At 34.7% G+C, this 10,162-nt stretch overlaps 2 protein-coding genes across 3 annotated transcripts; one reads left to right on the forward strand and one right to left on the reverse strand.

The window, feature by feature from the left end:
- The first annotated feature begins 407 nt into the window (after nt 1-407).
- LOC145097009 (fructokinase-2-like) lies at nt 408-2,677 on the forward strand. The gene is made up of 5 exons (XM_079034466.1): nt 408-664; nt 1,271-1,681; nt 1,811-1,945; nt 2,034-2,150; nt 2,327-2,677. Exons 1-5 carry the CDS (start codon nt 488-490, stop codon nt 2,456-2,458), a joined length of 972 nt encoding a protein of 323 aa, XP_078890592.1. The 5' UTR covers nt 408-487; the 3' UTR covers nt 2,459-2,677.
- A 400-nt stretch (nt 2,678-3,077) lies between these two features.
- On the reverse strand, nt 3,078-8,974 carry LOC145097008 (ATP-dependent Clp protease). 2 transcript variants are annotated; one of them, XM_079034465.1, is made up of 15 exons: nt 7,738-8,974; nt 7,514-7,575; nt 7,327-7,424; nt 7,116-7,195; nt 6,397-6,447; nt 5,673-5,747; nt 5,500-5,577; nt 5,126-5,182; nt 4,873-4,943; nt 4,439-4,538; nt 4,246-4,350; nt 4,073-4,135; nt 3,734-3,856; nt 3,480-3,644; nt 3,078-3,405 (listed from the first exon to the last, which is right to left on the reverse strand). In XM_079034465.1, the coding sequence occupies exons 1-15, from the start codon at nt 8,599-8,601 to the stop codon at nt 3,343-3,345; spliced, it is 2,055 nt and encodes a 684-aa protein (XP_078890591.1). In that variant the 5' UTR covers nt 8,602-8,974; the 3' UTR covers nt 3,078-3,342. The 2 variants fall into 2 exon arrangements, with proteins under 2 accessions (XP_078890591.1, XP_078890590.1); XM_079034464.1 differs by having other exon boundaries at nt 3,078-3,408.
- Nucleotides 8,975-10,162: the final 1,188 nt, after the last annotated feature.

A 10,162-nucleotide genomic window follows, 5' to 3' on the forward strand; every position in this document is an offset into this window, starting at 1 on the left:
AGTATAATTGGTTACTCTTTCAAGTCATTACCTTAAAAATTTCCCCTGCCTTTGCCTTAGAAGCATGCTGTACACTTAATGGGCATTTTTAAACGTCTAAAATACTTTGAGGGACCAAAGCGATACAAAATGATCCAACTTGGGCCAATTGAAAAAAAAAAATGGACTTGAAATAATAGAAAATCACAAATTACATGGGCCTTTTTGCAGTTTTCTCTCAACAAACTAAGGAAAGATAAGAAGGCCATCTTACTTTAAATTTGAAATAAACAAAATAATTAAAATAAAGCAGAAATAAAGAGTCAAAATTACGTTTCAATAATTATTCCGAAAATCCATCAACAAACATGATTTCTCCATCTCACCCACATTTATATTCTAATTTCTCTCACTTCCTCAACATCTTTCGTTATATATATCTATAAACACACACAGTCACACACACATTGATCATCTTTCATCGAGTGAGAACATTTCGAGAGAGAAAATGGCAGCTTCTTCTACTATTGTGTGTTTTGGAGAGATGTTGATCGATTTCGTACCCGACGTCGCTGGAGTCTCTTTGGCTGAGTCTCAGGGATTCCTTAAGGCCCCAGGTGGTGCTCCCGCTAACGTCGCTTGTTCCATTGCAAAGCTAGGTGGCTCCGCGGCTTTTATCGGCAAGGTACTTATCATAATAATTTTCATATATTATTTTAATCGATGTGGATTCCATCGATCAATGTTGTTCTTGAATGATTTAGTGGACATTTATTGATCAATGGTTTTAGGGAGTGATCAATGTTCCTATTTTATTATACCAAATTGTTTTGCATGTAATAATTGCATATAATGGGCAGGATCCCCCAAAATGCATTATGATTAATTTATATATTTCATTTATAATAATAATAATAGTAATAATAATAAAGCGACAGATCTACTACTACACTAACGTCTTTATGAATCAAAGTTGTTCTTGGATGACTTATAATGTAATGCACATCTAAGGATAAATGATTTTACGTAGTGATTATTGTTTTAGTATTTTTATTTCTGTAAAAGTTGTTATCCATCGTTAATCTATATGAGTTTAATGCTGTTCTTGGATGATTTATAAATTAACTGACATTTATGGATCAATGGTTTTACGGATTAAATTTTGCAAATTGGACATTAATGGATTGATGGTTTTGTGGCGTAACAATCTGATTTTTTAATCAATATGGGTATGTAGAAACTTTAATATGAAATAATATGAATAGATGCATTTGATTGATGTAAAGTGCAGGTTGGGAAAGATGAATTTGGATTCATGTTGGCTGACATTATAAAGAAAAACGGAGTGAATGCTGATGGTGTGTTGTTTGACGAGCATGCAAGGACAGCTTTAGCATTCGTGACACTTAAGAAAGATGGTGAGAGGGAATTCATGTTCTATAGGAATCCTAGTGCCGACATGCTCCTAAAAGAATCGGAGCTTAAAATGGACATAATCAAGCAAGCTAAGATCTTTCATTATGGCTCCATCAGTCTCATCACTGAGCCATGCAGATCTGCCCACATGGCAGCCATGAAGGCCGCCAAGCAGGCTGGGGTCTTGCTTTCATATGACCCCAATGTCCGCCTTCCCTTGTGGCCTTCTGCTGAGGCCGCTAGGCAAGGCATCAAAAGCATATGGAACGAAGCTGATTTCATCAAGGTAGTTTATTATTGACACTATGATAATTATTTCAATTCGTTTGGGAATGACAATTTTACAATATGAATTTTATTTGTTGTGGTTTTTGGGTGTGAAAAGACAAAAATTGCCCTTTTTATTTATGTGTAGGTGAGTGATGACGAGGTGGAATTCTTGACACAAAAGAAATCTAATGATGAGGAAGCCGTGAAGAGTTTATGGCATGATGGTCTTAAGCTTATGGTTGTTACGGATGGCGAAAAGGGTTGTCGATATTACACCAAGGTATGTGATACCGATTTTTTTTCATTTTGCTTTTAATATATGTGACATTAATTTACTCACAATTCACAAATGTTATTTTATTTTGTAGAGCTTCAAGGGAAAAGTGCCGGGATACTCGGTGAAAACAGTCGACACAACAGGAGCAGGAGACTCTTTCGTAGGCTCGTTGCTTGTTTCCATGGCCAAAGACACTTCCATTTTCACGGTAAGAAGAAATCCATTTCGTTTTTACAGGTTTTGATGGAATTGGTATGCAACATGGTTCAAATTATATCAGTCTTTCTCTTTCCAAAAATATTCTGTAAAGGAAACACGTAGTAGCCTAAAATATATATTCCAAACACTGGTTGTTTTATTTTTTTGAATAAATCATAAATGTAGGATGAAGCGAAGCTGAAGCAGGCACTAGCATTTTCGAATGCTTGTGGGGCGATATGCACAACAAAGAAAGGAGCCATCCCTGCACTACCTTCCGTATCCGATGCCCAATCTCTCATGTCCGCTTCCAAGTAGAGAATAAAAAAAACCCTACGTGTGATTGTTTTGTTTTTTGCAACATTGTTTTCAATGGTCTCTTAGTTTTTTAGATTGCTTTTTCTTGGTTTAGGTTATTGATTTCAAAAGGCCATGTGTTTGGACCTTGTTTTTGTTTTGTTTTGTTTTGACGATTCAAAAGGTAAATAACAATATCTTGTTCTGCAATCACAACAGAACAAGCTTATATTATTATCATTTTCGGCCCATATCCCATCCAAAACGGATGGGCTTTTTGTGAGTGTGGAATGGATGTAATCATGATTGATATTGATGTTATTAGTGTGTAATGCAAGACTATATTTGTTCAACAACAGACTTTTTAGTTTTTACTACAACTAAAACAAATTTGCAAGAACAAATCCAACTTAAAACTTGCCAAAAAAAAAAAAAAAAAACAAAGTTAGGTGCTTGTCACAACTAGACTGGAATGGAGTAAGACTGGACCAGTTTTTTAGTGTAGTTTCAGAGGACCTTGTAAAAGATCGGACAAAAAATGACAATTACAGGTCCCAATCTCGGTCTCTACAAACAACTATAGACTAGAATATGAGAAATAAGGTATAAATAAATTGGCAATATGTAAAAACACTAAAAATGGACCAACACCTCATCATTTCCAAAGCTTATGTGTACAATGTACAATAAAACAAGAATTTTACATATGTTTTTTCCTTTGTATTTCTCTTTTTTTTACCACCTCATTTCTTTTTATCTCTATCGACTTAAAACCAAAGCGAATCGGATGTTATTATTCTGTTGTACATGGAGACGGAGGTATAATTACACCACACCGGTTCTTGTTCGGGTTTTTACAAATGAAACCCAACAAATGAGAAAAAGGTCCAATTCTTGTTAAACTGTTACATGCTCATGGCTTTTGATGAGGTTTCTTCTTCTCCTTCCACCAATTGCCCATCAGCTTCCTGCTGCATTCACCACAAAAGTTCATTTCAGATAAGACTCCATTGAAACTAAAAAGATGTGTGAAATTCCATACCATTTGTTCTTTAGATCTTGTTTTTGCAAGATAATTTTCTAACGCGCCATCACCACGGAGTATTTTTCCCCCACATCCTGATAAACAAGAATCTACTGACCCAACTGATTCCTCATCAATCACAACCGCATCCACTCGATCCTTTCCTGTTTTGGCGTCGGGAATCTGATTTTGTTTTTTTTTAAGAAGAAAAAAAAAGAGGAATATTTTTATTGACATTTATGGTGAGTAAATGACGAAAAAGCCCTGTATACCTCGTACATAGAGTCGGTTAGAAGAGTTTCGAGTATGGCTCTTAACCCTCTGGCACCTGTGTTCTTGGCCATTGCCTTTTGAGCAATTAATCTTTGTGCCTTTTCTGTGAAATGTAGTTTCACCTACAGTTCACCAAACATAATTAATTACCAACAAACAAACAACTCAAACTAAACTAAGCTGAAATGTATTTTCTTTTCTTTTTTTAACTTGATAGACTTTATAGGGACAGATCTTAGGGCCTGTTCCTTTTCTTTTCCCATTAAATGTTGTATGAGTCTATGAGAAAAAAAAAAAAAAAAAAAAGACTTTCTTTTTCAACTGAATGAAGTGCTTACATCGTTCATCTGAAACAATTTCTTATATTGCTTCCCGAGAGCATTCTTAGGTTCCATAAGGACCTGTCATACAAGTAAATCATCAAAACAATAATAATTACGTCTTTGGGTTGTGAAAAGAATAAAATCCTAAAACAAAATCAAACAGAGAAGTTTTGAGTGATAAAGCATACCTGAACAAGTTGATCTTCGGTTAGAGCTGACAAACTTACTAAAATTGGAAATCGTCCTATGAACTCGGGTATGAGTCCATAGGCTATAAGATCACTACTTTCAACCTGAAAACAAAAAGGATAAAACCAATAATATATAATTCCTCATTATTAGAAAGAAAAAAATAAATAAATAAAGACATTTGCTGCTTACAGATTCAAGTAAAGATGATGTGACTGCAGCATTTGTGAGTGCACTGTTTCTCATGTTAGCACGAACAGGCGCTCCAAAACCTATTGAAGAGTCCTGCCGTCTGAAATTTAAAAATAAAAAAAAAATGATTTTACATTTAAACCCTTCAACTTATAGTTGTTATATAGTGAAAGCATTTCCAGATAACATCCTACATTCCTACCTTGAACATTATATTTTGGAAAATTTGTGAATTATATCAAATCTCGTCCGGATAGAAAGCAATTTTTACTGTTGTAATTGAGTGAATGTTTGTTTTAAAGTGGGTATTGATTGAAAATAGAGTAGTAGATTAATAAGAAAAAAAAGTTGCACAGAAAGAAATGAATATAGGATATGTTGCTATTTCTTGCACTTAGCCCAGAAAAAACAAAAACGTACGGATTTGGATTCACCTCTCGGATATGGTTTTCTCCAAATCAACAAATGCGCCACCACAAATGAAAAGGATGTCCTTTGTATCTATCTGCAAGTAACTTTTACTCATTAGATAATGTTATATTATCAAGTTATTAACAAGCTTAAGCACAAGAGATTAAACAGGCTATGCATGATTAGTTTTTATGATTAGAAATGCCATAAGTAAAAGAGTAGGTTGCATGCACATGGAGGGCTATAATAGGAAATCAAGTACATCATAAACTGTACCTGAATGTTATCACCTCTAGGATGCTTCCTCGCCCCCTTTTCAGGCACGTTCACTATCTGCAGAAAGACCACAGCCAGATGTTAACCATTTCAAATGGAATATAATCACAAATATTCATCCTAATCATTCAAGAAGAATCAACATGTGAGATGTCACATGCGGTGATATGTAACTTTTTTACAAATTTATCATACAACCAAAACAAAATGAAGCTGGTTACTTAGAGTAAATGCCTTGAGAATTACAAGTAGTCATGTGTTTGATGAAGTCATATTATTATTATTATTATTATTATTATCATCTCTTGAATTCGGTAAATCAACAATTGATTGATTTTGCCAATTGATCACAAAGATAATTAATAATGGCTTACAGTTCCTTCCAGCATCTTAAGTAGAGCTTGTTGGACTCCCTCACCAGAGACATCTCTGCTAATGTTTAAGCTCTCAGCCTGTCAAATTATATTTATAGCAAAATCAAAACTCTTTCAGATCTCAAAGCAAAGCATGCAAAACTCAGGATCACAAAAAAGTAATTGGCTAAAACCTTTTTCGTTATCTTATCAACTTCGTCAATGTAAACCATCCCTTGTTGTGCAGCTTCAACATTGAATTCAGCAACCTTGAAACCAAATGGAAACATTATACATCAATTTCAACTCTATGGATCGAAAATCACAAAAATATTATTTAACTTTTCATCTCTCATCTGCTATCAACTGACTAACAATATAAATCAGAAAATAAGAACAAAAGCTTCATTATATTTGATTAATCTAATCACTCAAAATGAACAAGAACCCTAATGCTTGCTAGAGAATCGAGAGCCTAGCCTCTCCCAAAGGAATAACTTCCAGTTTTTCACACAAAAGATGCCTTCCACTCATTCTCTCTACTGATCTACTCCTATATAAATAAGTATTCTGCATAACCAATACATTAAAATAAATGCCCCTGCACTAAAACTAAAAGATTCTCATTATTTGTTTAGTTTGCCCACAATACCCTTTTCTATAATAACCTGATGCATAGCATTTACATTGCCAAACACTATAGAAGAATGAAACAAGTTTGGGCCATAAAGGGAAAAAAAACATAATGGAAATGATAAAAGTTAAGACACAGAAAGAGAAATTTAATTAGGTTGTTAAACTCATGAGTCTCAACTTCTTGGTCAATGAGATAAAAATAATAATAATAATAATCAATGAATATATATATATATATATATATATATATATATATATATATATATATATAAATTGCAGTACCGTAAGTAGCTTGTGCAATATAGATTCCACGTCATCACCAACATAACCAGCCTGCATAAGCCATAATGTAAAAAACACATAAACCACTTTCGATTGAACAATGTAAATTACATATAAGGGTTAAAAGCACGTTTATGCAAACACTTTTTTTTTTTTCCTAATTTATGCAACAAGTGTTTTTTTAGAGGAAATACGCAATCAAGTTTCTTCATGGACCGAAATATGCAACACTATAACCAGTACCAAAATATGCAACCACAATTCATTCCCTAAATGTTTATTTGTCTCACTCTTTTTACCAACTTATGCAACAATGTTTCACTTTTTTTACCAATTTATGCACTAGTCACTAGTGCTTGACCTTTGTACCAATGTTTCGCCTTTTTACCAATTTAAGTAACATTGTTACAGTTTGTCATAAATTTGTGTCACAATGCTTCAGTTTTTTAACCAATTTATGCAATGGACACATATTATTGAACAACACTTGGAAAGGTTAAACAGGTTACCATTTATTGCATATCATTTGTTCCTAAAATGAAATGGTGTTGCATATTTTGTATAAAACCCACTTTGTTGCATAATTTGGGGAAAAGCATAAATATACACTTAACTCCATATATAATAATGGAAACAGAAATCTACACATTGGGTTTCACTTTTCAGTCCATTTCCATAAAAGCAATATAAATAAATAAATATATCAGCAACTGACTGACCTGTGTCAAGGTGGTTGCATCAGCAATGACAAATGGAACATTAACAAAACGAGCTAGAGTCTTTGCAAGTAATGTCTTCCCTATTTCACAAAAATCATAGAAGCATAAACAATAAATAAACAATAGGATTTATAGTGGAAGAGACAAGAAATGTTAGAAAAAGAAAACATCCTAATGATTATACATTATACATACATACATACATACATACCTGAGCCAGTTGGGCCCATTAGAAGTACATTGCTTTTTTCTAAATCTACATTGTCATCATCATCTTCAGTCTTAGATCTTCCTGGATCTGCTCCTGACCTAGTTGCAATAAACAACTTCAGTTCAGCAATCAGCCTGTGAATGATAATTAAGATGAAAAGAATTCATTTGTTTAACAACTGACTAACCCTTTCTGTAAGGAGGCATGATATATCCTTTTGTAATGGTTATAAACAGCTACTGAAAGGACCTGCAAATAAAATGGGAAACCAGTTCAAGGGAAAAGATCATGTAAGTAACACCATAATCAAATATACAAAGCAACTAACTTTATATAAAGTCACAATTGTCTGTAGGGTTACAGATTCTAAGCATGCTTGAAAGCATATCAGAAAGGGGAAAAAGTTGAAACCTTTTTGGCACGCTTTTGACCAATGACAAACTTATCCAGTCCCTCACAAATCTCCTTAGGAGTAGGCAAATTCTTCCCCAAATTTGAGCCACCTGACCCATACTTCTCTCCACCACCACCACCACCACCGCCAGGACCCCTTGCACGTATTACATTCAACCCCGGTGGAAACGGAGGTCCAGGGGGAGTATGCACCGCAAGTCCATTGCCAGAGAGAGGAGGAGGAGGAGGAGGATTGGTCCAATTCTCCGGTGGTTCACCACCATAAGCCTTCAATGTCTCCCAAAACGAAGCCCTAAGTTTGTTAGCATATTCATCATCATCATTAGCCTGTCTCTTATCCCTTCCATTCCCATTACTGTTTTTAACCCTACCAATTTCGACAAAACGGCCTTGTAAAGGAGCCATCTTGTACGGCCGGAAATAGTAGGCGGTTTTACAGTTGGGACAAAGGTTGACAGCCTGGTAAGCGCCTTTGCGATTGGAATCGGAACCAGGATCAGGCGGTGATTCTGATTCATTTCCGGCGGATGAAGACGGCGGAATTAGGTGGGTGTTATTGGAAAAAACCAGATTCATTTGCTTAGAACAACGAGGGCAGTTAGCTTCGGCTTTAATCCTCCGCGTCATCGTCGTGGTTCTACTGCCGTTGTCATCAGAACCACCACCGCCATGATCCCATTTATACCTTGTTTGTAGACCAGTCAACGACCTCGGACGAATGTACGGACCGCCGGCGCCGGCATGTAGCAGCCAATTAACGAAACCACGCCTCGATGCATACGGGGTGGAAATTCTCATTCCTGCTTCTGTTGCAGCTATAATATCTCGAATCTTCCTCCATCTCCACATCCCAGACATCATAATCCAAAAACTACAACCTTTCTAATCGAATTTATTCAAATGGGCATGCAATTTTGCGATTCAATAAATCGAAACTGCTTGCATTTATTGAACAAAAAGGAGATTCCAAAATTGGCGATCTGTAAATATATATAACTTGAAAACGATCTATCTAATCCATAAATCTATCCAAATTAGGATTACATCCATTTGTAGCATACATGATTTTGCGGGATGAAAAACGAATTTGAGCAAGAAACACAAGAGAGGGGAGTGTTTGTAGGGAGAAAGCAGATCAATTGTGCTTTAAAGTTTAAACTAACCGTAAATCGCTCTCCACTCCCACTGCTTCCTTCCCGTTTCTTGTTTGCATTTTTCATACGCCATAAACGTTTCAGATTTGGTGTCATCTCTTATTTTAATAATATTTAATTAATTTATTACAGAATATTGACAATAAATACGGCATCACAAAAATACCAAGACATGTATATGTATATCGAATGTAACAATCTTTTACTTCAATACATCATATTATTATATAATATTTAATTAATGTATTACAGAATATTGACAATAAATACGGCATCACAAAAATACCAAGACATGTATGTATATCGAATATAACAATCTTTTACTTCAATATATCATATTATTATATAATCCCTTAATTTGCATCTTTGAACACGTAAAATGGTTTGGTCAGTTTCTTCGGTTTTAGCTGGATGTCTTACCTGCTTTTAACATATTCCAATCATCTTTTCTCCATCTCCTTCGTGATTTTGCATCGATTGAACTACACGATTTTGTATCGACCAAAGAATCCTACAACTTGGAGGTTGTTTTCTGTTTATAAAATAATGTGGTATTCAAAACGTCTTTGCATCTCAAAAGTCAATACATAATTTTTTGGCGCTGCCTTCAACTGATTTTCTACTCTTCAAATAAAAACATGAATAATTGTCCACCACCGTTATTCTATATGCTCTTGCTTTCATATGTAACAACATATGTACCCCTCCATTATCTTGAAGAATATGTTGTTGATAGAAACTTTGAAGAACACACATCTTTGATATTCCTTTACACTGAGACACCAATTTGATTTTGTAATGGAAAATTTTATGCTTTCAAAAAAATTTCTCTCTACTTACTTCATGTGATTGTACAACGATCGCATCCGAGTTTTTCAAAATAATATTAGAAATTGAGAAAGTGTTTGGGATCACATATGTGGATCTTTTGGTGTGTCTTGAAGAAGTACTACACCTCTATTTTTATGTCGAAGACGATTTTCCTCTTGAGGTTGTCTTGACATCTGCAATTTCTTGAAGCACGCAGGAGCATTAGGTGTGTAGAAAAGGATTGGGTACTTGAGATTGTCTTTCACATGTTGACCTTATTCAACATCAACAAGTAAGTTTTGTTTTTCTGTATCTTTAAAATTTTGGTTATGCACACTATTAACAAAAACACCAAAGAGATTGGAGGCCTCAACTTTTTTTTCGTCACACTATTTACTTCTTTTGTCTTCCTATTTCTTTGTGTAGGAAACCATTAAGGGGATTCACATGAATTTAAA

The sequence above is a fragment of the Lactuca serriola genome, chromosome 4 (genome assembly GCF_051521515.1).
Source record: "Lactuca serriola cultivar US96UC23 chromosome 4, Lser_US96UC23_V15, whole genome shotgun sequence".
Classification (NCBI taxonomy): Eukaryota; Viridiplantae; Streptophyta; class Magnoliopsida; order Asterales; family Asteraceae; genus Lactuca; species Lactuca serriola.

Excerpts from the sequence above, each read along its gene's own strand:
- LOC145097009 (XM_079034466.1), top strand. The coding sequence starts at position 488 with ATGGCAGCTTCTTCTACTATTGTGTGTTTTGGAGAGATGTTGATCGAT. Across the intron at positions 665-1,270 it reads CCGCGGCTTTTATCGGCAAG|GTTGGGAAAGATGAATTTGG; the intron begins GTACTTATCATA and ends TGTAAAGTGCAG. Across the intron at positions 1,946-2,033 it reads GTTGTCGATATTACACCAAG|AGCTTCAAGGGAAAAGTGCC; the intron begins GTATGTGATACC and ends TTTATTTTGTAG.
- LOC145097008 (XM_079034464.1), bottom strand. The coding sequence starts at position 8,601 with ATGATGTCTGGGATGTGGAGATGGAGGAAGATTCGAGATATTATAGCT. Across the intron at positions 4,539-4,872 it reads GAGAAAACCATATCCGAGAG|ACGGCAGGACTCTTCAATAG; the intron begins GTGAATCCAAAT and ends TTTAAATTTCAG. Across the intron at positions 3,409-3,479 it reads CAAGATCTAAAGAACAAATG|CAGGAAGCTGATGGGCAATT; the intron begins GTATGGAATTTC and ends TGGTGAATGCAG.